Source organism: Chiloscyllium punctatum, chromosome 45 (assembly GCF_047496795.1).
Source record: "Chiloscyllium punctatum isolate Juve2018m chromosome 45, sChiPun1.3, whole genome shotgun sequence".
In the NCBI taxonomy this organism is placed as follows: domain Eukaryota; kingdom Metazoa; phylum Chordata; class Chondrichthyes; order Orectolobiformes; family Hemiscylliidae; genus Chiloscyllium; species Chiloscyllium punctatum.
This window is the reverse complement of record NC_092783.1, coordinates 18,522,337-18,549,628: the sequence shown is the minus strand read 5'-3', so window position 1 is coordinate 18,549,628 and position 27,292 is coordinate 18,522,337. Positions and strand designations below refer to the sequence as shown.

Here is a 27,292-nt window from a genome sequence, read left to right as displayed (position 1 = left end):
GCCGTCCCCGAAATCCTGAGTTCTCTTGAACCTTCCTCCATATTTCTGACAAAGTTAGATTGGCGCAACAGTAGACTGTCAGAGGGGATTCAAGACACTAACCCCTCGCTAAAAAGGGGCTTTTGCCCGAAATGTCGATTCTCCAGCTCTTTTGATGCTGCCTGACCTGCTGCGCTTTTCCAGCAACACCTTTTTCAGTTCTGATCTCCAGCATCTGCAGTCCTCACTTTCTGCTAATTGATACTAACCCCTCGCTGCCAATATTACCATTTTAGTCCAATGTAGCAGCACAGTGGTCAACGAAGATGATGACTGCCCCATCTGCTGGAAACAGCAGGCATTGCAGCTTACTCAACAAAATCAGAGCACCCGAGCTGGAAGCTAAACTGAACAATTAACCAAGGAGAAGAATTGTTCTGGACACCAACAGCAGACAAAGGAACATTTGACATAATTGTAATGGATTCCACAGGCTACAATTTAACACAGGCATTATTATAGGTTTATTTCAAATATATCCTCACATCAGCTGAATTAATGGACAAAGAAACAGTTTACAAAGTGGCTATTGGTATTGGTCTGCTGATAGTATCACTGGTCATTTCTCAGCCATTGTATAATGGTCCAGCTAATGAAGTCATCAGGAATGTGTTCCTGCATAACAGCCCATATGATTACTGTCTCACAGTCCAGCCCGACCAACATAAAAAACTTGAATTTATATAGCTGCCTTCACCAACCACCAGATGGCTCAAAGCACCTTACAGCCAATGTAGCAGTGTCACTGTTGTAAGACAGTTTACACCCAGCCATCTCTTACAGGCGTAATAATGATCAGATAGCCTTGTCACTTTTTGCAATATTAAGTGAAAGGCAAATTTTGTATATATTAACTCCCCTGCTATTCTTCAAAATATAGTGTCATGCAATCTTTAATAGAGACATGGTGACTCAATGGTTAGCACTGCTGCCTCACAGCACCGAAGATCCACGTTTGATTCCACCCTTGGGTGACTGTCTGTGTGGAATTTGCATACCGGCTCCACATAGAGTCATTAAGGTGTACAGTATGGAAACAGACCCTTCCGACCAACTCTTCCATGCCGGCCAGATATCCTAGCCTAATCCAGTCCCATTTGCCAGCAGTAGCCATATATCCCTCTAAACCCTTCCTATTCATGTACCCATCCAGATGCTTTTTAAATGCTGTAATTGTACCAGCTCCACCACTTCCTCTGGCAGCTCATTCCATACACACACCACCTTCTGTGTGAAAAAGTTGCCCCTTCGGTCCCTTTTATATCGTTCCCTTCTCACCCTAAACCTATGCCCTCTAGTTCTGAACTCCCCCACCCTAGGGAAAAGACCTTGACTATTTATCCTATCCATGCCCCTCATGATTTTATAAATCTCTATAAGGTCACCCTTCAGTCTCCGACGCTCCAGGGAAAACAGCCCCAGACTATTCAGATTCTCCCTATAGCTCAGATCCTCCAAACTTGGCAATATCCCTGTAAATCTTTTCTGAACCCTTTCAAGTTTCACAACATCTTTCCGATAGGAAGGAGACAAGAATTGCATGCAATATTCCAACAGTGGCCTGACCAATGTCCTGTACAGCTGCAACATGACCTCCCAACTCCTGTACTCAATACTCTGACCAATAAAGGAAAACATACCAACTGCCTTCTTCACTATCCTATCTACCTGCGACTCCACTTTCAAGGAGCTATGAACCTGCACTCCAAATTCTCCATGTTCAGCAACACTCCCCAGAACATTGCCATTAAGTGTATAAATCTGCTCTGATTTGCTTTCTCAAAATGCGGCACCTCACATTTATCTAAATTAAACTCCATCTGCCACTCCTCAGCCCATTGACCCATCTGATCAAGGTCCTGTTGTGCTCTGAGGTAACCTTCTTTGCTGTCCACTACACCTCCAATTTTGGTGTCATCTGCAAACTTACTAACTATACCTCTTTTGCTCACATCCAAATCATTTATATAAATGATGAAAACTAGTGGATGCAGCACCGATCCTTGTGGCACTCAACTGGTCACAGGCTTCCAGTGAAAAACAACCCTCCACCCCCACCCTCTGTCTTCTACCTTTGAGACAGTTCTGTATCCAAATGGCTAGTTCTCCCGGTATTCCATGAGATCTAACCTTGCTAACCAGTCTCCCATGAGGAACCTTGTCAAACGTCTTACTAAAGTCCATATAGATCACATCTACCGCTCTGCCCTCATCAATCCTCTTTATCACTTCAAAAAACTCAATCAAGTTTGTGAGACATGATTTCCCATGCACAAAGCCATGTTGACTTTCTCTAATGAGTCCATGCCTTTCCAAATACAGGATTTCCTCCAACAACTTGCCTACCACCAAGGTCAGGCTCTCCCTGGTCTATAGTTCCCTGGTTTTTCCCTACCATCTTTCTTAAATAGTGGCACCACGTTAGCCAACCTCCAAGCTTCCAGTGCCTATCTGCATGGATTTCATCCAGGTGCTCTGGTTTCCTCCCACAGTCCAAAGATGTGCTGGTTAGGTGGATGGTCCATATTAAGTTGCCCATTGTATCCGGGGATGGGTTAGGTTAAGAAGAGGAGTCGTGGGAATGGCAGTGTTACAAGGATGGGTGGGTTTAGTGGGATGCTCTTTGGAGGGTTGGTGTGGACCTGATGGGCCAAATGACCTGGTTTGATACTATAGGGCTTCTAAGATAGACCTGAGGTCAGATGTGGTTAACTTTCCATCTGAAAGATAGCATCTCAGACAGTGTCAGCTTTGAGTTTTACACTGGCGATCTGAGGCTGCATTTTACAGACCTCATCCAATATCCCCCTCCCAACAAAGGCATGTTCTTGGCAGGAGAGAGTAAACATGGTGGGTAAAGGCAAAATACAGTCGATCCTGATATAACACAAATAGTTCAGGTTTCACACAATTTCATGTTATAAGAAATCGCTTAATAGCCATGCCATTTAGACTAATGGGGCCAGTATAGTGTTACAGCCAATGCAGGTAAGGAAGGTTCACATTCTACAAATAACGGTCTAGATTCCTCAATCCCGTTAAAGTCAATTCGCGTTGAAGAAACGCGTGTTATCTCAGAACAGACTGTGCTGTTGATGCTGGAAATCTGAAACGAGCACAGAGAAACTCAGTGGACCCTGGTGGTGTCTGTGGAGAGAGAAACCGAGTGAAACTTTAAATCTGGCATGGCTGCTTCAGAACTGGGTCTTCCTCCGTTCTGAAGAAGAGTCATATCAGACTCATAATGTTAACTCTGTTGCTGTCTTCAGACATCACAGGGTGACTAGCCACCATCCTCATGCCAACCTACAGGGGGTGGATAAACTGCCTGCAAGCTGGTCTATCCAGCCTTAGGTCGACTGAGCTGCTATATAAATGCAAATTGTGAAAGATGCAGATTCCTTTCTTTCTATTGTATTGAAAACTGTGAGCCGCATCTCACTTTCCTCATATTACAGAAACTTGGCATTAGCAACTCTCTTTCTCCATTTAATTTGCAGGCCGGACTGGACGCTACACTCTGAAGGAAAAGTGGAAGGATATTGAAAGGCATTTCACACCAGAGGAGAAACTCTTGCCATCCCTCAGTAAATGGGGCCAGAAAACTAAGGATGTTCAGCTGATACTAAATCGCACTGGGCCTTCCCTCAACCTGCGGCCTGTATCAGACAAACACAGAGGACCAGAGAGGAACGTTCACAGACAGAGCCTTCCCCCGTTAGCAAAACTCCAGAATGAAAGTGACAAAAACAGTCACGGGAAGGAAGCCAAGAGGAAGTCCCTTAATTTTGCTGAAGGGGCTCGAGAGTGGCTGGGGTCGTTCGGGAAGAGCAAGGAAGGAAAAGTCAAAGGCAAAGACAGCGAGCCTGAAAAGAAGGCCTCAAACTCTGACCACCGTCCGGGAGAGGAGCTGAACCAGCTACTCCAGCGTCAGCAGGAGAAGCTGACCAGTCTTCAAGCTGAGCTGGAGGCGAGTGAAGCAGAAATCGCAAAGCTGCAGGAAGACCGTGAACCAAGCACCCACACTGAGATCATCAGGATCCAGGAGCTGATAGACGAGAGGAGTGCTGAGGCAGAAGAGGTGGAATTCTGGGAGAATGAACTAAAGGCCGAGCAGCTCCACGGGGGAGAACTCCGGGAGCAGCTGAAAGAAATGAAGGAGAAGCTGGAGGAATGCGAGGAGAAACTGAGGAACTGCTTGCTGAAAGCCCAGGGTCTGGCGGCCGACCTGGAGGTGGTCAGGTCTCAGAGGGAACAGCAAGAGGCCAAATCCTGCCATGACATCAGGATCAAGGTAGAGGAACTGAAAGAGGAAATAACTGTTAAATCTCAGAAAGCTGTACGACTGGAGGAGGATGTAAGGCTGGTGGAGAAGGTCATTGAGAGGGTGGAAAATGAAATTCAGGTCAGTCTGTAGGAGGAGTTTGGACAATCCCAGTGACATTTTTGTGTTTGTATGAATAATTTGTCACTGCTGAGAGACTAAAGAGCTGTGGAAAGGATATTGTTTTTGCTGGACTTTTTGGCAAATAAACATGTTGTGTCCACATGTACCCAAGATAGGTGTACCCTCAATGTGACTGTGCCACATCAAAGGGGCAACTGAAAACACGTCCCAAGCTAATCCCATCCTCTCCCAAAGATTCTTGATGGTCTTTTATCTTACACACACACACACACACACACACACACACGCACACACCACTGAGTTCCAGACTCAACCAGCTCCACCAATAATGAGGGTCCAACTCATGACACCAAATGCCCCTACCCAGAACAAGGAAGTGAATTAGGAAACTCTGCATTGGGAGCTGGGCTCTGTACCCATTACAATAACACCAGGAAATGATCAGCTGGCCTGATAAACCTGTGCCACATCCCGAGTGACAGGAACACCCAGACTAAATGTTTCTATCCCATCTCCCACTCTCTGTTTCCAAACACACAAAGCTATAAATGACCTGAGAGATGGGACCAATAAAGGGAGGAAGCCCCCTAGGATAGTACCCCTCAACCTGTTTCGGCAAATGAGAATCAGCCTAGGAGATCACAGGGCCCGACGTGTGCATCAGCTGTTCACCTGATCACCTTCAATTTGTGCTGATCTCTGACCACACACACACTCCCTAATCCTGTTATTAACCAGAACTGATCATGAAATCCCTATAATGTGGAAGCAGGCCATTCAGCCCATTGAGTCTGCACAGATCTTCCGAAGACCCATTCCTCCTACCATATCCCCATAACCTCACATTTGCCATGGCCAACTCACCTAGCCTGCACACATTGGGGAATTTAGCATGACCAATCCATCTTACCTGTACATCTTTGGACTGTGGGAGGAAACCAGAGCACCCAGCAGAAACCCACGCAGAGAATGTGCAAACTCTATACAGATAGTCACCTGAAGGTCCCTGGCACTATGGGGCTGCAGTGCTAACCAGTGAGCCCACTGTGATCTCATTGGAAGGTAGGAGTCAGCATGTTTCACATTTTAGAGGGAGTGGGGGAACAGGCATCTTGAGGAAATTTCCTTTGGGGGATCAGTGGTACAGTGCAGTGCCTGGCAATACCCATAGGGGGAGCATTGGCTTCTGTGTTTGCCTCTTGTCCAGTCAGCTATCACCAGTGGCTCCATTCTGGTTCAAACCTAACATTCCAAAACAATCAGCATCAGAAAAATAATCTCAAAGGACAGGATTTGTTCAATGTGGGAGAGTTTTAAGTGTGAAAAACCTTTAGCATGTTATCTCGGGGTTACCAGATTCTTACTGTGTGTCAGAGACAAAAACAGAAGTTGCTGGACAAACTCAGCCGGTCTGGTAGCATCTGTAGAGAGAAATCAGAGTTAACGTTTCGGGTTCAGCGAGTCCTTCCTCAGAACTGATGGTAGCTAGGAAAAAGTTGCTTTTTTTTTAGAGAGAAAATGGGGTGGCAGTTGGGGGCAATGAGTAAATAAGTGGGGATGGAACCCAAAGAGAGAGAATAGTTAGACGGAAAAGGGTTGGAAACGGTCAGCCTGGGAGAATGAATGGATGCTAATGGAGATAATTGGCGGCTAACAATGGGTTGTGTGTAGTAGCAGACCATGTGATAACAAGGCCTGTTGGGTGGGGGTTGGGGTAAGGTCACGGGAGAAGGTGCCTCAAGCCCTATAATTGTTGAACTCAATATTGATTCCGGAAAGCTGTTGAGTGTATTTCAGAGAGCATGATAGCACACACAGTGTGACCCAGTCACAGATTAACATGAACTCGTGTGTGGTGCGATGTACACACTGATTCCACTGCTAATGCGAGCAGCCTTGGATCCTGTGCCTGTCACAACGTTAGTGGGCCAATCATGTGCTTGGTATTCAGAGCATTGTTCAGTCATCATGGGGACTTAGTGGTGGGGTTCCACATTTAAATAAATGCCAGCCTTTGGGTCTATACTAAACACAGAAGAACAAATGGGAACAGGAATGGGCCATTTGGCCCTTCTAGCCTGCTCTGCCGTTCAATACTATAGTCATGTATTTTCATGTATTCAGTCTGGAGGCCAAGTGTTGCCCCTATACCTGCAGTTGCCAACTCTGGAGTTATTCAGGAAGGCGTCATCCCATGACTTCCTGCCTCCAACCACCCTACTCATTGACCCTTCAACATTCCTGTCCTCATGGCACACTCTCTTCCCAGAAACAAGACGTAGGCAGACTCTTTTTGTTGTTCAATTGGTTGATTCTTGACAGGAAGACAGCCAATTATTTCTCTCCCTCCCTCTAGTATTTGGATGAATAAAAAGCAAAAGTATTCAAGGAAAATGGAAACAAAAGATAACGCTTCTTCTGGTTTTATTGTCCTTTCTTTCCTTACTCAATTGAGGCACTGTTTTAGGGTGATCAGGATACCAGGCCTGTCAGGGTGGAGTGCAACCCGACAGTGTTCAGCCTTATCTGAGAGGATTTAACCAGCTCCGACAGTCAGCCTAGAGCTCCTGTACATTCCAGTAGCACACAGCACAATGTTCCTCTCCTGAGCTATGGGAGGAGTCTACTCACACAACAACAAACCTAAATGGCTTTACATTGCTAGATGCTTGATGAGTGCACATACTTGCACGAAGTCTTGAACATAAAAACAAAGGTCTTAGGAACAGGAGTAGGCCATTCAGTCCATCAAGAATGCTCTGCCATTACATTAGATTGGGTGTGGTCTGAACACCACCTTTCAGTCTGTGTGTGTTCCCCATTCCCGTCTCTTTCTCCGATTCCCTCCCATTAGGTGGGTTAGCCATGGGGAAATGCAGGGTTACAGGGATAGGTTGGGGAGGGGTGAGTCTGGGTGGGAAGCTCTTTGGAGGGTTGGTTTGGACTCAATGGGCTGAATGACCTGCTTCCACACTGTGGGGTGTCTATGATTTCCTTTCTCTCTCTCCCACACTCCCTCCCTCTTTCCCATCCTTCTCCGCCTCTTCCATTCCCTCTCTTTGCTCTATTGGGGGGGGAGGGTTGGTGGGGGAGTGTATTGGATTGACGTTCCATAACAATCTGCAATCACTCACAGTATGAATGTGGACAATAGGTCTTTTGACCATGAAGCACACATTGTACCTTGACCCTCCAGCTATTGTTCACGTTCCTTCCCAGTCCTGATCTCTGGACTTCAATCTGTAGCTTTGTCATAATCCTCACCCACTCCCTTGCTCAGGAACACTTATTTCCATTTTCATTTCCTGACCTGAGTTGAGGCAGGAATAATGATTGACCTGCAATTGCCCTGCCCTCTCTGGTTTGGCTTGATAGAGCTTTAAGGTTTGGTACTAGTGTGCTCCTTGTTCAATTTGCTGTGTTGAAATGCCCCTCTCCCATGGCTTATCCCATGTTATATAGGATCACCACAATTCTGGTCCGCTTTCGTTCTGTGGACCTAGCAAGTGGTAGATACTTTTCCTCTTGCCCACCTTCCCCATGTATCCAGGTTGTAGACTGGCACCAAGCATGCCAGCACCAGTAGCTGGCTTCTGTGGCCAACCAAACCTGGAGCATCCTGAAGCCCATAGCTAATCCACTGAGCCTACACATGGTGCCTCAGTGGTTAGCACTGCTGCCTCACAGCACCAGGGACTTGGGTTCAATTCCAGCCTCAGATGACTGTCTGTGTGGAGTTTGCACATTCTCCCCATGTCTGCATGGGTTTCATCTGGGTGCTCCGGTTTCCTCCCACACTCCAAAGATGTGCAGGTTAGGTGAATTGGCCATGTTAAATTGCCCATAGTGTTCAGGGATGTATAGGTTATGTGCATTAGTCAGGGGTAACTGTAGAGTAGTAGGGTAGGGGAATGGGTCTGGGTGAGTTACTCTTCAGAGGGTCGGTGTGGACTTGTTGGGCCAAAGGGTGTGTTTCCACATTGTAGGGATTCTATGACTGGGGATAATTTAGCAAGGCCAAACCACCTAACGTGTACATTTTGTGGACTATGGGAGGAAACCAGAGCACCCGGAGGGGACCCTCACAGACACGGGGAGAACGTGCAAACTCCACACAGACAGTCGCCCGAGGCCAGAATCGAATCTGAGTTACTTGAAAACACGCTGTGGGGCAGCAGAGCTAACCACTGAGTGACCAGCCCATGCTGATGGGAAGTATCCTTGTGGAAACATATTTAAACTAAACAGGGACTAGGTATTTTATTTTGCTTGCCTTGCATCGAGCTGTGCTCACTGAGCTGTACCACACAACCCTTGTTCCCTGTCTTCCTCACTATCCCCCCAGGGTTTAGATGCCGCAATATGATTTCAGAGACTAAATCTAGACAAGTTCAGCTTTCCTAGATCTCACCCGGTACTACCAGAAACCGAATGGCTTTCACTGTATGATTTCCTCCTGGACACCCCGTGCTGGCCTTTTACCATCCCTCAAACTCTTTATCTCCGAATGCCACCGTGACATAGACCACCTCAACCTGTCAACCCCCCCCCCCCCCCCCCCCCCTCACTCCAACCTCTCACCCACACAATGTGCAGCTCTCCACTCCCTCTGCTCCAACCCCAACCTTACCATCGAACCAGCGGACAAGTGGGAGGGCGCAGTGGTAGTTTGGCGCACTGATCTCTACACCGCTGGTGTCAACTCGCTGAGACCTCCTCCTACCGCCCCCTCGACCACGACCTCACCTCCCATCACCAAACTAACACCTCCCAGACCGTCCACAAACTCATCACCTCAGGAGTTATGCAAAATGACTGCCCTGGTAAACTGATTGTCTCTGCCTGCCCACTCATGGCACCTCCTCACTTCTCAGATCCGTCCCGTATCCTTGGTCCATGAACTCTTCACATATATTCGGGACGTCACCCACGCCCTCTACCTCCTCCATGACTTTTCAATTTCCCGGCCCCAACACCTCATCTTCACCATGGTCATCCAGTCCCTATAAACGTCTATCCCCCATGACCAAGGCCTACAAGCCCTCCATTTCTTCTTCTCCTGCCAACCTAACCAGTCACCCCTCCACTGATACACATTCAATTGGCAGAACTGGTCCTCACCCTCAATAACTTCTCCTTCGAATCCTCCCACTTTCTACAGACCGGGGGGGGTAGCCATGGGCATCCAAATGGACCCCAGCTATGCCTGCCTTGTCATTGGGTATGTGGGACAGTCCATCTTCCGTAGTTAAACCGGCACCATTCCCCACTTTTTCTTCTGCTACACTGAGGACAGCATCGGCGCCACCTCATGCTCCCACAAGGAAGCTGAATGATTCACCAAAACCTTCCACCCTCCCCTCAAATTCACATGGACCATCTCTGACACCTGCCTTGCCTTCCTGGGCCTCTCCGTCTCCATCTTCAGCAACCAACTTAACATGGACTTCTACTTCAAACCCACCAACTCCCTGGACTACACCTCCTCCCTCCCCTTCTCCTTACTCCCAATTTCTCCACCTCCCAGGAAGAGCAATTCCATTCCAGAACATCCAGATGGCCTCCTATTTCAAGGTCTGCAAATTCCCCTCCCACATGATCAACCAAGCCATCCAGCACATCTCCTCCACTTCCTTTAACTCACCCTTGAACCCCACCTCTCCAATCGCAACAAGGATAGAACCACCTGGTCCTCACCTTCCACCCTGTAAATCTCCGGATACAACACATTGTCCCTCGCCATTTCTGCCATCTATAGTCAGACCCCACCACCAGACATATAGTTCCCTCCCCAACTCTTTCTGCATTCCGCAGCGACCATTCCCTCTGTGACTCCCTCGTTAGGTCCACCCACTTTCCACTCCTGGCACCTTCCCTTGCCATTGCATGAGGTGTAAAACCTGCACCCACACCTCCTCCCTTATCTCTGTCCAAGGCCCTAAAGAATCATTTCAAGTCTGGTGGAGATTTTCCTGCACATCGACCCACCTCATCTATTGTGACTGCTGCTCTTGGTGTGGTCTTCTCTACATCGGGGAGACACGATGCACACTCGTGGAGCTGTTCAGGGAACATCTCTGGGAGACAAGCACTGAACAGCCCCACCGTCCGGTGGCCAAACACTTTTACATCCCCTCCCACTCTGCTAAGGACGTGCAAGTCCTGGGCCTTTTTCACACCAAATCCAAGCCACCTGATACCTGGAGGAAGAACGCCTCATCTTCCACCTTGGGATCCTCCAACCACATGGCATCAATGTTGATTTCACCAGTTTCTTCATCTCCCCTCCCCCCACCTCATCCCAGATCCAACTCTCCAACTCGGCACCACCCTCTTGAACTGTCCTACCTGTCCAGCTTTCGTCCCACCTATCTGCTCCACCCTCCCCTCCGACTGACCACAATTACCCCTCACCTGCATCCACCTATTGCTTTCCTGCCTACCTTTCCCCCAGCTCTACACCCACCCCTGTATTTATCTCTCAGCCCCCTTCCGCCACCCCCACCCCCCCCACCCCCCCCACATTCCTGATGAAGGACTTATGCCCGAAATGTCAACTCTTCCTCCTCCTTGAATGCTGCCTGACCTGCTGTGCTTTCCCAGCACCACACTTTTCAGCTGCTTTCACAGTATGATCAACACAGTTCAAATTAACACACAATTGTTTCTTGGTAATGATGTATAATGTCAGCTACCGTTTATTGCTGCATTCTGTATGAGTCTGTTTGTACATGACAAGTTTCCTGTAATAGCCCCTTTCTATGTAAATAAAGTTATGTTTCATTTTTCAGTCATCAAAACAATCATTCTTTACAGACATCACCTCCTGAATTCTATTATCACTAAAGCTTTTGAGGACTTTTGTACTGACTGGATTGTTGAAAATAGCATTTCTTCCCTTCACTGGGCCCTCCCGCTCACACTCAACTTATTCACATCACACCCACCTCACACTCACACCAACCTCATTTACCTCACACTCTCCTCACACCCACTTCATTACCCTCTCCTCATTCACTTCACACCCACCTCATCCTCAGTCTCACCCACCCCAACTCACACTCGCCTCACTTACTCCCTCTCCATCTCTTCTTTCCTCACTCCCATAATCCTTTCACCCACCCTCACCTCCCCACTATTTCTCTCCTCTCCTCCCTCCCTTTATCTCCTCTCCTCCTTTATGTCCTTTCCTCCCTTTTTGAAGATTTTCATCTTGCACTCATCAGGACAGGAATGCAAGAATAACAAACCCCAAAGAAAACACTGCAAGAGGGTGCTAATTAGTCAGCTGTTGGACACTGATTGGTAGACTCATTGCCTTGGTGAATGCACCAGCCAATGGCCAATCCTTTATTTACAGGTGTGTAGCGATAACGCTGTGGAGTCTTGACAGCATCAATTGATTGGCATCACATCTTGCCTCCACCACCGATGCTCAGTAGTAGCAATGTATACTATCTACACTGTAGAAATTCACAAAAAATCCTGAGACAATGCCTTTCAAACCCACTTCCATCTCGAAGGACAAGGACAATAGATGATTAGGAACACCACCTCCTTGCAAGTTAGCTTCTGAGACACTACTATCCTGACTTGGATATATATCGCTGTTCCTTCATTGTCACTGGGTCAAAATCCTAGAATGCCCTTCCTATTGTTATTGTGGGTCTACGTACAGCACATAGACTGCAGCAGTTCAAGAAGGCACCTCATCACCACTTTCTCAAGGGCAACCAGCAATGAGCAATAAATGTTGACCCAGCGAGCAACACCCACACCTCATGAATGAATTTAAAAAATGGATTACTACATCTGTTAAAGACAAAAGACTTTCAAGTGAGTACATTCAGCCTTAAAGAACCTCAATCTTATTCATTATTTCTATGCTCCAGTATTGTACATTTGAATCGCAACTGAAAATAAGATCGGAAGGTTTTTAGCATCTCATTGTGTCTCAAAGTATGTTACAGCCAATCAAACACTTCTGAAGCGACAACACAACAAACAGTGTGAACAGCAAACTCATGCAGTATGAGAGTGGACAGGTAATCTGCTTTAGTTACATTGTCAAAAACCACACAACACCAGGTCATAGTCCAATGGGTTTATTTGAAAACACTAGCCTTCATAGCACTGCTCCTTCATCAGGTGCTAGTGAGAGAGGAGGACCTCAGACACAGAATTTATAAGGAAAAGATCAAAGGGTCAGACAACTCATGCAAACAAATTTAACACACCTAAGATGGCTCTTAAATCTTTAATCAGTTAGAATGGAGGTGCAGGTTTTGATTAATTAATATGCAAATCCCAGAATTTCTTTCAAGTCACTGCCCTGAGGTAAGGTGTTATAAAGAAGGTGACACCTCCGGTCAGAGAATGTATTTTTAGGTGCGAGGTCTTGTTTGGATTCTGTCTGTGTCTTAACCTGGAGTCAGTCTGGTTTTATTTCCAAAGTAGGAGTTTATAAAATGCCACATTGACCGACTGTCTATGAATTGTGTGCTTTCTGAACAAAATACAATATATCTGCAAATGCAAATTCTCAGATTTGCACATTAATCAATCGAAACCTGCACGTCAATTCTAACTGAATAAAGATTTAAGAGCCATTTGTTTGCATGAGTTGTATGACCTTTTCCTTATAAAGTCTGTGTCAAAGGTCTTCCTTTCTCACCAGCACCTGATGAAGGAGCAGCACTCCGAAAGCCAACCTGTTGGATTATATTCTGGTGTTGTGTGATTTTTGACCTTGTCCAATACAGTCCAACACTGGCACCTCCACATCTTAGTTACATCGGTTGAGGATTGAATACTGGTCAGAAACTGGTATTTTCCCAGGTGACCATTCCTCCTAAGTCTATGAAATTCTAACAGGATAGACACAGGAAGGATATTCCCAATGACCATGGGAATCTAGAACCCATGATCACAGCTAAGGATGCAGGGTAGGCCATGTAGGATTGAGATGAAGAGAAATTTCTTCACTCAGATAGTGATCAGCCTGTGGAATTCTCTGCCACAGAAAGAAATTGGGTCCAAAACACTGAATGTTTTCAAGAAGGATATAGATATAGTTTAGATTAGATTAGATTACTTACAGTGTGGAAACAGGCCCTTCGGCCCAACAAGTCCACACCGCCCCGCCGAAGCGTAACCCACCCATACCCCTACATCTACCCCTTACCTAACACTACGGGCAATTTAGCATGGCCAATTCACCTGACCTGCACATCTTTGGACTGTTGGAGGAACCGGAGCACCCGGAGGAAACCCACGCAGACACGGGGAGAATGTGCAAACTCCACACAGTCAGTCGCCTGAGGCGGGAATTGAACCCGGGTCTCCGGCGCTGTGAGGCAGCAGTGCTAACCACTGTGCCACCGTGCCGCCCACCGTATAGTTCTTGGGGCTAAAGGGACTTAAGCGTATGGGGAGAAGGCAGGAATAGAGGACTGAGTTGGATGGTCATCCATGATCACATTGAATGGCGGATAGGCTCAAAGGGCTGAATAGCCTACTCCTGCTCCTAATTTCTATGTTTCTATCTTCTTGTTTTTGATAAGGTTTATACCCAGATACTGGGTGAGAGTTGTTTGAGGTGGTACGCTGCCTCCAATTCTCTCTTGTCTTTTCTCTGTCTTCAACCAATGCAATATTTAGTGGTAGACAACACACCACCTAGGAATATCCAAAGAAGGGACACTGTTCTTAGATAGTGCAAGGAGGGTTATTGAATGACAGCAAGAAGTACAGCTACATTTGGTTAGTCATAGTTACTCGGACCTTAGGGGGCTGATAACAAAAATATCTGCTCCTCCGAAAGTAGAGTAGAACTCCTTGCCTCCACCCACAAGATGAGATGTGTGATGAAATCTTCTGGGAGGGTTTGTCCTGTTTGTATTGAGCAAGCCAGCAGTCTGCTCAGTGCTGAGAGTTGTTAATAGGTGGCAATATTGAATTCTGTCAGCAAAAGGGGAGAGTTTTATTGCAATTTTTCAATACAGTTTGGGGGGTCATTGAAGAGGGTTCATTGCATTTGCTATTTGATGTGCCTAGTGTTTAATCAGTTTATCATCGACATTTACTGCATATTATTTTTGGGTGTTAGCAATTAGCTACGTATGTACTGTAGATTGTGACTGTTCTAACATTGTAAAGTAAAGCTTATTGTTGTTTATTCAAAACGATGAAATCTTGAGGCATATTCTCATAATAAATCCCCCGAATCCCATCCTTTGTCTAATTTAAAAATAAACGCAATGGTTCCTAACCAGATTGTAGCATAAATTTGGCAATCTGGTCCTGGATCATAACAGTGTGACATCAGCAGAATGGAAGAGTCAATTTAACATGAATATTAACCCCTTCAAAGCCACTACTTTATATAACAGACGTTATGGGAATAAGTATTCAACCTAAAAAAGGTGCCATTGATTTTATGTGGCAGGTGCTAGAATATCTCATTTATATTGTCAATGTCAGTTCCGACTGGGCAAGGAAGGTCAAAATCAGGCTCTGATTGTGTAGCCTTTCACTTGTTTCTTTCCTGGAGTTAATACTCAGCGTGTGTTCAGTTGCTCACTCTGTCGGTATCTAAGTCAGAGGTTTGTCAGTTACTCTACACTACAGAGGTGATCAGGTAAACTTCGATGATTATGAGTGGAGTGCTGTATTATTCTGTTCCAAATGAAATGTTGAACAGCAGACTATCTGCTTTTTCAGGTGGATATAAAAGATTGAACCTTCCTATGAAGAGCTGGGAGTGTATTCCCTGCATTCTGGCCAATATTTCTCCTGCAGTCAAAAAATGGATGATTACTTTTCACTGTTGCTGTTAAATTGTTAATTACGCCTGCAGTCCCTCCTTACCAGATGTAACTCACAGGCTGTGAACTATCTGAGAATCCCGATAGGATGAGGTAAAACGTTGTTTCTGCAGTAGCTTAAACTATGATCTCACTTGATTTTCATAACAGAAGTTCCAACGTTTCAAATTCAATTCCTCTTTACTTTAGTAGTGCTAAAACGAGACTATTTTTCCCCACCAGGAGTTTTGGCAGTTGCATTTTCTTGTATATCTCAATGCTTCTTCCTTGCCTGAAAATACATTAATAATCAGCCGCCCATTGGCTCCTCTAAGTATCACCGATGTCAGGGTAAATAGCTTGGCACTGACCTCTTTGATACAGTCTTTCAGAACAAAGGACCACATTAGCGGTTTCTGCCATTCTACAAGGAGCCCAGCAACAGATCTATAATTACCACAAGATTTCAAATCTCTTTCCTTAATATATCCTCGCAGGTGAAAATTAACCCTAAGGCACTTCAGATAAGATGAATGGTTTACAAAGGAGATTAACGGACTCAGCTGATTAGTTCAGAGGTGTTGTATTCTCAGGTGCTCATTACTCTAATGGTCTCTATTCATGGTGTACGTGCTGTCATTGAGGCCATTTTAACATTCGGTTAAATGGTAATGCAATCAGGGCGTTATTGTGCACTTTATGAACATGCAGTCTGCAAATGCTAATGAGGTTTCAATTTGAGTTGTAAAGCCCATATCAATCTTTTTGTCTCCTATCAGTATCAGCCTGGTCAGAGCTTTCCTCAATTCTCTTACCCAGATGTTCAAAATGTACAATTCCTTGCTTGCTCTTTCCTCTCTGCATTTACATTGTATTCAAATGGATAGCAATAACCTGCATTTGTAAAGCACCTGTAACATATTAAAAACTCCCTGTGCGGATTGAAATTGACACCAAGCCCCAAAGGGTCCTTCTACATCTTGTAGAGATTTTCCTGCACATCCAAATACCTCAGCTACTGTGTCTGTTGCTATCGATGTGGTCTCCTCTACACTGGGGACTCAGGACACCAACTTGTGGAACAGTTCAGAGAACATCTCTGGGACGCACGCTCCCAATAACCCCACTGCCCTGTGGCTGACCACTTGAACTCTACCTCCCACATGCAGATCCTGGACCTCCTCCATTGCCATATCCAAGTCACCCAACGTCTGGAGGAAGATTACCTCATCTTCCGCCTCGGGACACTCCAACCACATGGCATCAATGTTGATTTCATCAGTTGCCTCATTTCCCCTCCCCCCACCTCATTCCAGATCCAACCCTCCAACCTGGCACCGCCCTCTTGAATTGTCCTACCTGTCCATTTTCCTTCCCACCTATCCACTCCACCTGCCACTCTGACCTATCACCATCACTCCCCACCCTGCATCTATCTATTGCCTTCCAAGCTATCTTCTCCTAGCTCCAAGCCCCTCTCATTTATCTCTCAGCCCCCTGGCTGAAGAACTTATGCCCAAAACGTTGACTCTCCTCCTCCTTGCATGCTGTGCTTTTTCGACACTGCACTTTTTGACTCTGATCTCCAGCAGCTGCAGTCCTCACTTTCTCCTAAGCAAGAGATACTTGGACAAGATATTGTTGCCCGAAAAGGAGTAATTAAACCTTTTACTCAGGTGTTCTTCCCTTGTGTGGCAGACAAAAAGCAAGGAATGACTCAGAATTTAACTAAACAAATCTTCATTATTTTAACTCTCATTATAATACGCAATATAAAAACATTCATTGCAACATTTCCTCCTTACCTCCTCTATCTTAACTTCAACTTTAACTCACCTCATTTAGCTCACTTTATCTTAGCTTCAACTCAATTCATATTTAGCCCTCAATCTTACTTTATAAGTTTAGCTTGAATCAAATACTACCCCAATTGGAGTGAAGTGGCCAACTTTGCTCTCTATGTAGATCTTCTTTCATGGTTCTCTGTCTTCTCTGAAGATAACTTCAGGCCACGTTTCTCTGAAATGTTGGTCTCAAAGATCTCTCCTGAAAAAATCCTTTTATTTAATTTGATTTATTGTTGTCACATGTACCTAATTACAGTGAAAAGCTTTTGTTTGCGAGAAGTAGGCGGCACGGTGGCACAGTGGTTAGCACTGCTGCCTCACAGCGCCTGAGACCTGGGTTCAATTCCCACCTCAGGCGACCGACTGTGTGGAGTTTGCACGTTCTCCCCGTGTCTGCGTGGGTTTCCTCCGGGTGCTCCGGTTTCCTCCCACAGTCCAAAGATGTGCAGGTCAGGTGAATTGGCCATGCTAAATTGCCCCTAGTGTTAGGTAAGGGGTAAATGTAGGGGTATGGGTGGGTTGCACTTTGGTGGGTCGGTGTGGACTTGTAGGGCCGAAGGGCCTGTTTCCACACTGTAATGTAATCTAAAAAAGTACAGGCTGGTCATAGTAAACAAAGACCATAGGATGCATACAGATCATTGGGTGTTCTGCTAACTTACCTCAAAAATTTACTTGGTTGCCAGAAACGTCTCTGGCACTCAGCCAAATGTCTTAACCAGCTTAGTAGCCATTCCTGCCTGTCTATTCGGGACATCAGCCATTCTTCGATGCCCGAAACGTCGATTCTCCTGTTCCTTGGATGCTGCCTGACCTGCTGCGCTTTTCAGCAACACATTTTCAGCTCTGATCACCAGCATCTGCAGTCCTCACTTTCTCAAGTGCCTTCAAGCTCTATTTATTTCATTGAGATCAACTTTTGTCCTTCTCAGTTCCAGAGAATATTATCCCAGTTTGCTTAGCCTGTCATCAAAGAATAATGCTCTCATCCCAGGAACCAGTGTAATCACCCCTTGCTTCACCCCTCCCAGACAAGGAAATCTTCCTTAAATATGGAGATCAATACTGGACTCAACTCTGTATTTCTGCTCTGACCAAAGCCTGCGCAATTGTAGGAGAAAGTGAGGACGGCAGATGCTGGAGATCAGAATCGAAAAGTTAGTGTTGGAAAAGCACAGCAGGTCAGGCAGCATCCCATAATTTCCCCTCACACATAATCAACAATGCCCACAGCGCATCTCCTCCACCCCGCACCTCTGCCCTTGAAGCACACCCCTCCAACAGCAACAAGGATAGGACACCCCATCACCAAACCCCACCCCACAAGCCCCCCACCCCGCCCTGGTCTTCATCTTTCACCTCACGAATCTTTAGATATCTTCTGTCATGTCCACCACCTACAGTCAGAACCCACTACCAGAGATGTAGTTCCCTCCCCACCCCTATCTGTGTTCCGCACAGACCGTTCCCTTCGTGACTCCCTCGTTAGGTCCACAGCCCCCACCAATGCACCTTCCACTTCCGGCACCTACCATGCTACCGCAAGAGGTGTAAAACCTGTGCCTACACCTCCCCCTCACCTCCATCCAAGTCCCAAGGGATCCTTCCACAAATGGCAGAGACTTTCCAGCACATCTAAATGCCTCATCTACTGTGTCAGTTGCTCTCAATGTGTTCTCCTTTACATTGAGGAGACAGGACACCAACTCACGGAATGTTTCAGGGGACATCTCTGGAACACATGCACCAAATAACCCCACTGCCCAGTGGCTGATCACTTCAACTTCCCCCTCACTCTGCCAAGGATATGCAAGTGCTGCACCTCCTCCTTACCAAATCCAAGGCACCCGACACCTGGAGGAAGAACTCCTCATCTTCTGCCTTGGGACCCTTCAGCCACATGGTATCAATGTCAACTTCACCATTTTCCTCATCTCCCATCCTCCCATCTCACCCCAGATGCAACCCTCCAACTCAACACCACCTTCTTGAACTGTCCTACCTGTCCATCTTTCTTCCCATCTATCTGCTCCACCCTCCCCTCTGACTTATCACTATCACCACCCCCCCCACCTCCATCTACCTATCACCTTCCCAACTACCTTCCCCCAACCCCAGCCCAACCTCCTATTTATCTCTCAGCCTGCTTCCCTGCCCCATAACATTCCTGATGATGGGCTTATGATTCTCCTGCACATTGTAGCAAGGCTTCCTTGTACTCCAATCCCTTTGTAAGAAAGAGCAGCATGTGATTTGGCTTCCTAATTGCCTGATGTACTTGCTTGCATGCCAACTTCCTGTGTTCCTTAGATGAGTGCACACAAATGGCTCAGAGCATCAATATTGTAAAGGTTCCATGTCTTTTCACAGCACAGAGAGTAACCTTATGTTTCCCCACATTATAATCCATCTGGCATTTTGGTACTACTTAAGAGGCCCATCCACATCTATTTGCAGTTTTTTTGTGTCCTCCTTCCTGCTCATGTTTCCATCAAATTTCTCTTTTGGAATACTGTCCAACTCCGATTACACTATGAATTTCCAAGCGCAATGTTGAAATTCCGTCAAGAATAGATTCCCGTACTTCCCTGTTAATTTAGTGTCAGGATAAACAACTTGTGGCACCTATTTCTTATTCTTTCCTTTCTTGAATTCTGATGTTACATTAGCTCATTTCTAACCTTCTGGGACCATTCTAGAATTTAGGGAATTTTGTAAAAGTCATGACCAGTTCCACCTACAATGTCTGCAGTTTTTAAAACCCTAGGATGAAGGCTCTCAAGTTGTGGGACTTTGTTTTGGTTTTTAGTTCCTTAGATTTCTTCAATACCTTTTCTCTACTGATATGAATCCCCTAAAGTACCTCACTATTCTGAGGCCTTCAGTTGTCCTTGCCTTCCATTATGTAATTTGTTTCTGCTGTTGTGCAGATGGAAACAAAATATCTGTTCAACATCTCTGTGATTTCAGTACCCTTGCAAATTCATCATGTCTCTGTTTCGAAGGGATCAATCTTTACTGTAGACAATAGACAATAGGTGCAGGAGTGGGCCATTCAGCCCTTCGAGCCTGCATCGCCATTCAATATGATCATGGCTGATCATTCCTAATCAGTATCCTGTTCCTGCCTTATCTCCATAACCCTTGATTCCACTATCTTTGAGAGCTCTATCCAACTCTTTCTTAAATGAATCCAGAGACTGGGCCTCCACTGCCCTCTGGGGCAGAGCATTCCACACAGCCACCACTCTCTGGGTGAAGAAGTTTCTCCTCATCTCTGTTAGCTACCCTCCTCCTTTTAATATAGTATTTCAAGAATTCACAAATAATTTTTATATTCCTGCCTTGTTTACTTTTGAGTTATTTACTCCTTTTCATCATTCTTTTTTTGTCTGTGTTTTTCTGTTTTTGAAGCATTCTGAATTCTAAGAATTACCATTACTCTTTGCAACATTATTGGTCAAATTTTCCAACACAAGGTTAGTGCTCCTGTGGGGAGTTACACTGCTGTCTAGGTTTGTTCAATATATCACATCAGTTGCACGACACTCTGATCTTTTGCTATAAATTATGATCCTGCCCCACTAGTTACCTGATGAAGGAGCAATGCTCCGAAAGCTATTACTTCCAAATAAATCTGTTGGACTATAACCCAGTGTTGTGTTAACTTTGGCCACCCCAGTCCAACACCAGCACCTCCACATCATAAAAATGCTAAAATGAACACATCTCACAGTTCAGAGGTTATAGAATGTCTGGGTACCCATAGATTGGTGATATATTGCTTCAATTAAATTATGTTAAAATCATATAATGGCCGAGGGCCTCTATGCTCAGCATTTCAATACCAATGCAAAACGCATTGTATATTAACTTACAGCTGACCCCATCATTGTCTCTGTTGGAGCTGGTCTGTAGCATGCAGGTCCTTGAAAACTAGAAAAGTGAAGAAGACCAATTCCAAATAAGGTTGTTGATGACTGTATTTGGTCTCCTAATTGGTGTGAGTGGGCTTAATGGCTTGTCCTCATCCAGAATCAAGCACTGGAGAAGGTTGTAAGTCCTCAAAGCAAAATGTCTTCACCTTCGTAATCTTTATCTTACAGTCTACAGACTTCAAAAATGTAGAGTTGACACTTATGACTATTGCACCTTCACCATAATATTTCTTCATTTTAAATAATACTTTCTCACATGTAAGGTTTTAAGCTGTCTGTTTTAAAGCAGGAAGTTCATAAATGATCAAAAGATAATTTGCAATGTACAGGGTTAGCAATACATAAACCTATTTCTGCTGTAACATTTGGGATTTCTCCTGTAACATTCAATTGCTAATATTGTGGACTGAACTTTGTCGAAGGAGTTGATAGAGGTCTTCTGTATCAATCATCCGCAGCAATATGATATATTAGAAAGTTGATTTTAATCCTTCCTCACAGTCCTTATCTGTTCTTGTTATTTGATATGGAGGGAATGAACTGTTGAAATGGATGTGAGTAACTCACAATTACTTCCCACCAGGACTTTTCAAAAATTGCCAGAAATCAAAAATGAATCTTCTTTACACTGTCAGGTGCTTCTTTCTGTTACAAAACAAAACTTCATTTCTTTTTAGTTGTAAAAATGTTAGAGACAGGATAAATGGCTATTCAAATGAATGAGATACTTAGAAGGCCCAAGTGATGAATTGTCAGGTGTAAATCCAAGCAGGGTTAACAATCCAATGGCAGGCTCTGTGATGATTCAGTAGAAATGCCCTTTTTGTTTGTGTCTGGTCAAATCCTGGGAATTGCCATTTCCTGTCACTGTCTTCAACAAAAATATCAGTTTCACCCAGTTATCTCTCTGGGCTGTAGCCATTGGGTTTGCTTCATACAAAGAGATTGTCAGAGCTCGGCACTAAGCTGGTTTTACGTTGACATTAGTGGACGCTTGTATCTCACATGATGCAATTGTGTGGTTCTTCCATGTGAACTGACAAACACCAGTGTAAACTCACTAGAGTGGCCAGTGAAGAAGACCCACATGAACATTTCAGAGCCAAAGTAGGCCACTTGCCCTCATTGACCTGCCTTGCCATTTGATATGGTCATGGCTGATTTGACTGCGATCTCAATTCCACTTTCCTGCCCATCCTGATAGCCTTTGCCATTCAGTTTGTTTGCTATGGCTTGCTTAGAAAATACATTCATTGGAGTTTAGAAGAATGAGGGACAATCTCATAGAAACCTGTAAAATTCTAGATGAGTTGTTGGGGGGAGCACAGAAAGGATGTTCCCGATGACCAGGGAGTCCAGAACCAGGGGTCACAGTCCATGGGTATGGGGTTGGCCATTTCGGACTGAGATGAGGAGAAACCTCATCGCCTGATGAGCCTGTGGGATTCTCTGCCACAGAAAACAGTTGGGGCCAAAACATTGGATATTTTTAAGACAGGGTTAGATTTAGTTCTTAGGGCTAATGTAATCAAAAGGTATGAGGAGAAAATGGGAATGGGGACTGAGTTCAATAATCAGTCATGATCATATTGAATGGCAGAGGAGACTCAAAGGCCTCCTCTTGTCTTCATCGGTTCCATGTAAACTTGGCCACGGTGTCAAACAGGTTGCCAATTCATTCTCTGTCATTGGTTTCAAACCAATAGTTTTAGCCCTATTGCCTTTAGATGGCCATTCTTAAAAAATCTGACAAGTCTTAGTTATGCCAACTGCCTGGAATGCACGACTAAGGATGAGCTTTCATTGCAGGTCTCTAGGAAACATTAAGTACTGTCCATTGGGTCAAATCAGTGAAAGAAGATAGTAACGTAGGATCAGGAAAAGACAATCCAGCCCTTCAAGCATGTCCCACCATTCAATTAGACCCTAATTAATCTGCATCTCAACTCCGTATGTTTTTTTTTACAACCAATCCCACAATACCTTTACTGAATAAAATAAAAACCTATATATCTCAAGCTTGTAAGTTCCTAATGTTTCTCGTGTGCATAGCTACTCCATATTCCTTGATGTGAAAGAGTGCTTTTTGTTTTCTCACCTGAGTGTATTGGCTTTACTTTGAAGATTCTATCTATTCCTCCACAAGAAGAGGCAGGTTCTCCATATCTACCACACCCAATCCTTATAAAACTCTAATGCCGTAATCATTACTCTCCCCCTACCCTTGATAAACTCAAGGGAGTATGACCCACACCTGTACAATTTGTTTTCATAAATTAACTCTCCAAATCTTAGTACTTTTCTGCTGATTGTAATGCTCATTAGTTCTGTGACTGGTTATGTGAGTTTGTTCACTTTTGCCTGATTCTACACACAAGCTTAATCAATCAAACACGGTGAGCATCAATATTAAACATGCTCACACAGTCAAGCACATGAACAGTTGAACACTACTGGATGTCGGACTATGGATAACCACGTCCTTCCACTTGAATAGATGTAAAACAAGCTATTTATCTTTTCCCCATCCAGAGGAAACATTGTGAGCTGGAAGATTTGACAAGAGAGCTACGACAGGTAAACCTGCTCCAGTTCATTCAGCAGACAGGGACAAAGGTCACCATTCTCCCAGCCCAGGAAGGACCTGCTCAGGTTATTGGTGAGTAACTACAGGTTACTGCTCTCCACAGGTAACACTCCTCTTTCCATGTAATCCATCAGAAAAATCACACTTATAAGTAGGCAAGACAAAAGCCGTGATCCAAAACAAAACCTTCAGGATGTTGGCTTTGCATTCTGGGCTAGTAATTACTGCAAATGCCCCTGGAGAAGGTATTGGGGAGCTGCCTTCTTGAATTGCAGGCTTGCTTGGGATGTAGGGAAGGACTGCCTACTTTTAGTGCTATTAGAGAGGGGCCCAGCATTTCCAGATAATTGCAATATCCCAGAAAGCAGTGAGCCCAATTAAAGGGGAACTGCAGCCCTGTTGTAAATTCTGCGTAAACTCTTTTTCACCATTTTTCAAGTTGAAATTTCGACTGGAGCGAAGAAACACAGCAGTTACAAAGAAGCTGTAGTTTTTTAAATTCACCAGAGCAACTAACTTTGGAGCCTTAGCAACGGTTACATTATCTTGCTGTGAAGGTGTGACAGAGCACTTGCTCAATCTTAACAAAGCAGCCGTGCTGGGTGTGAGGAGCATTGTGATTAGCGAGTGACTTGGCGTGTTTTGAGTTGCAAGCTGCCTACTTTTATTCTAACTAGGCCATCTGTTTACTGAACAGGCGTTCTGCTATCTATTTTTAACGTGAATTGTGCAGCGTATGTCTGGTTTATGCGGGTTCATTTTCCCCAATTACTGTTCAGTGGCACGGACCTTTTCTAGCGAGAGTTCAAAGTCTGCTGTAGCTCCAAAATAAAAGCCACTAGTGCACCGACTGAAGGTAACCATCATCAGCACATGGAGGAGCATAATGTCCCAGGATTGGGGACTTGGTACAAGATAAATCTGTCATGTTTCTGACAGGAGGAATGCCTTGATTATCAAGCCACACTTTTTATGAGGCAAATTATTGTCAATATTTTAATTTTATCATTGAAATGTTAAGTTCCTGGGAATGATGATCCCCAACAATCTGGACCACAATGGTCAAGAAAGCACAACAACATCTCTATTTTCTCCGGAAATTGAGGAAATTTGTCATGTCCACAATGATTCTTACCAACTTTTATAGATGCACATAGAAAGCATCGTATCTGGACGCATCACAGCTTGGTATTGCAACTGCTCTGCCGAAGACTGTAAAAGCCTTCAGACAGGAATCATGCAAACCAGCCTTTTTCCACTGACTCCATCTACACTTTCCACTGCCTCAGAAAAACAACCAACATAACTGGGGCGGCACGGTGGCTCACTGCTGCCTCACAGCACCAGGGACCCAGGTTTGATTCTAGCCTCGGGTGACTTGTGTGGAGTTTGCCCTTTCTCCCTGTGTCTGTGCTAGTTTCCTCCCACAGTCCTAAGATGTGCAGGTTAGGTGAATTGGTCGTGCTAAATTGCTCATAATATTCAGGGGTGCACTGGCTGGGGTCAATGTAGGGGAATGGGTTTGGGTAGGATACTCTTCGGAGGGTCGGTATGGACTTGTTGGGCTGAAGGACCTGTTTCCATACTATAGGGATTCTAAGAAAATAATCAAAGACCCCTCCCACCCTGGTTATACTCACTTCCACCTTCTTAGGTTGAGCAGAAGATATAGGTTTGTACATATGTATAAATAGATTCAAGAACAACTTCTTCCCCGTTGTTATCAGACTTTTGAACAGACATCCCAAATATTAATTCTGATCTCTCTCTCTCTCTCTCTCTCTTTCTGCACCTTCTCTGTGGCTGTAACACTGTATTCTGCAATCTGTTCTGTTACCCTGACGCACTTTGTATGGTATGATCTGCCTGTATAACACACAAAACAACACTTTTCACTGTCTCTTGGAACATGTGGCAACAATAAATCAATCAATCAAATGGTCAAACTGTTTCCCATTATTACTACCATCCAGAATAAAAGAGACCTCCACCAAAATGATTAAAGAAACTCAAAAATGATTTGTTTATAATAAATATAACTTATTATTTAAACAGCTGATAAAACTGGTTAACAACTAAGCTATATTCTGAAATTAAACTGTGTCCCCTTAATCCCTAATGAATACATTCACGTGACATACAAGGCAATACATCTCTGCAGAGATGATGTGACTTTCACAAAAAAGGAGAAAAAAAAGTCTGTCATATTTTAGAATGACTATGTTGGTTTCAGTTCTTTCATATGTAAATCCCAGAACTTTTTTAAAGTTACATTCTCAAGTCAACTTCAACAATAGGTGCCATGTTGGCCTAGTTAATGCATTGAAGGTGTGAGGTGCCCTGTGTGAGGCTGTCTGTGTCCTAATGTTCAGACTGATTCTATTTCTAAAAAAAGGATTTACAGAATCTTATATGGATTCATGCAGTTTTTGAGCAAAATAAAATATAATTCTGCAAGTACAAACTCACTCCACATCCTTACGTGTATGTGTGTGTTGTGCAGTGGGGTCACCTATAGTGTGACATGAACCCACAGTCCTGGTTAAGGCCAGCCCCATGGGTACCAAACTTGGCTATCAGCCCCTGCTCGGCCACTTTGCATTGTTGTCTGTCCTGAAGTCCGCCCAGGAGAATGGTCACCTGAAGGTCCAAGGTCGAATGTCCCAGACCACTGAACTGTTCTCCAACTGGGAGAGAATACTCCTGTCTGTTGATTGTTGTGCAGTGTCCATTCATCTATTGCCATAGCCTCTGCTCGGTCTTGCCAATTTACATGCCTCAGGGCATCCTTGCCTGCAGCATATAGGATAGACAACGCACATGCACACGCACACACACGCACGCGTTTGTGGGGTGAATTTGTATTTGCGGAATTACATTTTATTTTGCACAAAAACTGCATGAATCCATGTGAGATTCTGTAAATCCCTTTTTTTAGAAATAGAATCAGCCTGAACACTGGTGCACTGACTGCCTCACACAGGGCACCTCACACCTTCAGTGCATCATCTGGGCCAACATGGCACCTGTTGTTAAAATTGACTTGCGAATGTAACTTTAAAAAATTTCTGGGACTTACATATGAAAGAACTGAAACCACCATAGTCATTCTAAAATATGAGAGACTTAACAAACAATCCAGATCTTTTTCAATATATAATTTCAGTTGCATCACACTGTAAACTTTTGTTATGCATCCTGTGTCTTAAGATCTTATAATCTGCAACCACTTGATGAAGGAGCAGCGTTTCAAAAGCTAGTGCTTCCCAATAAACCTGTTGGACTATAAACTGGTGTTGTGTGATTATTAACTTTGTACACCCCAGTCCAACACCGGCACCTCAAAATCAGAAATATAAGTAAGGTTTCCCAACAGATGTTTATGGTGTTGGTGAAGGGCTTATGCCCGAAACGTCGATTCTCCTGTTCCTTGGATGCTGCCTGACCTGCTGCGCTTTTCCAGCAACACATTTTCAGCTCTGAGCAGAGTCAATGTCTGCATTTCCGAAGGGCAAGATATGGAACTGATTCCTTCCCTCCCTGATCTGTAGGAAACATGAAAGACTCTCCTATATACCCGGGTGTTTTTAGTGAGTGAGGTGGAGCTCATATAGCACTTATAGTCTCCTACTATCTCTTTGTGACTAAAATCATTCCTATCTTCCCCC

At 44.7% G+C, this 27,292-nt stretch overlaps 1 protein-coding gene across 3 annotated transcripts in view; it reads left to right on the top strand.

Annotated features, from left to right (window-relative positions):
• The window catches only part of LOC140467195 (ras association domain-containing protein 8-like), a 116,964-nt gene that overhangs the window by 69,181 nt on the left and 20,491 nt on the right, over positions 1 to 27,292 (top strand). For 2 of the 3 annotated variants that reach the window (XM_072563380.1, XM_072563379.1), the window contains 2 exons: positions 3,540 to 4,444; positions 23,570 to 23,696. In XM_072563380.1, coding sequence (XP_072419481.1) covers positions 3,540 to 4,444; positions 23,570 to 23,696 — 1,032 coding nt within the window. The remainder of the gene's footprint in view (positions 1 to 3,539; positions 4,445 to 23,569; positions 23,697 to 27,292) is intronic. The other variant, XM_072563381.1, reaches the window with a different exon arrangement.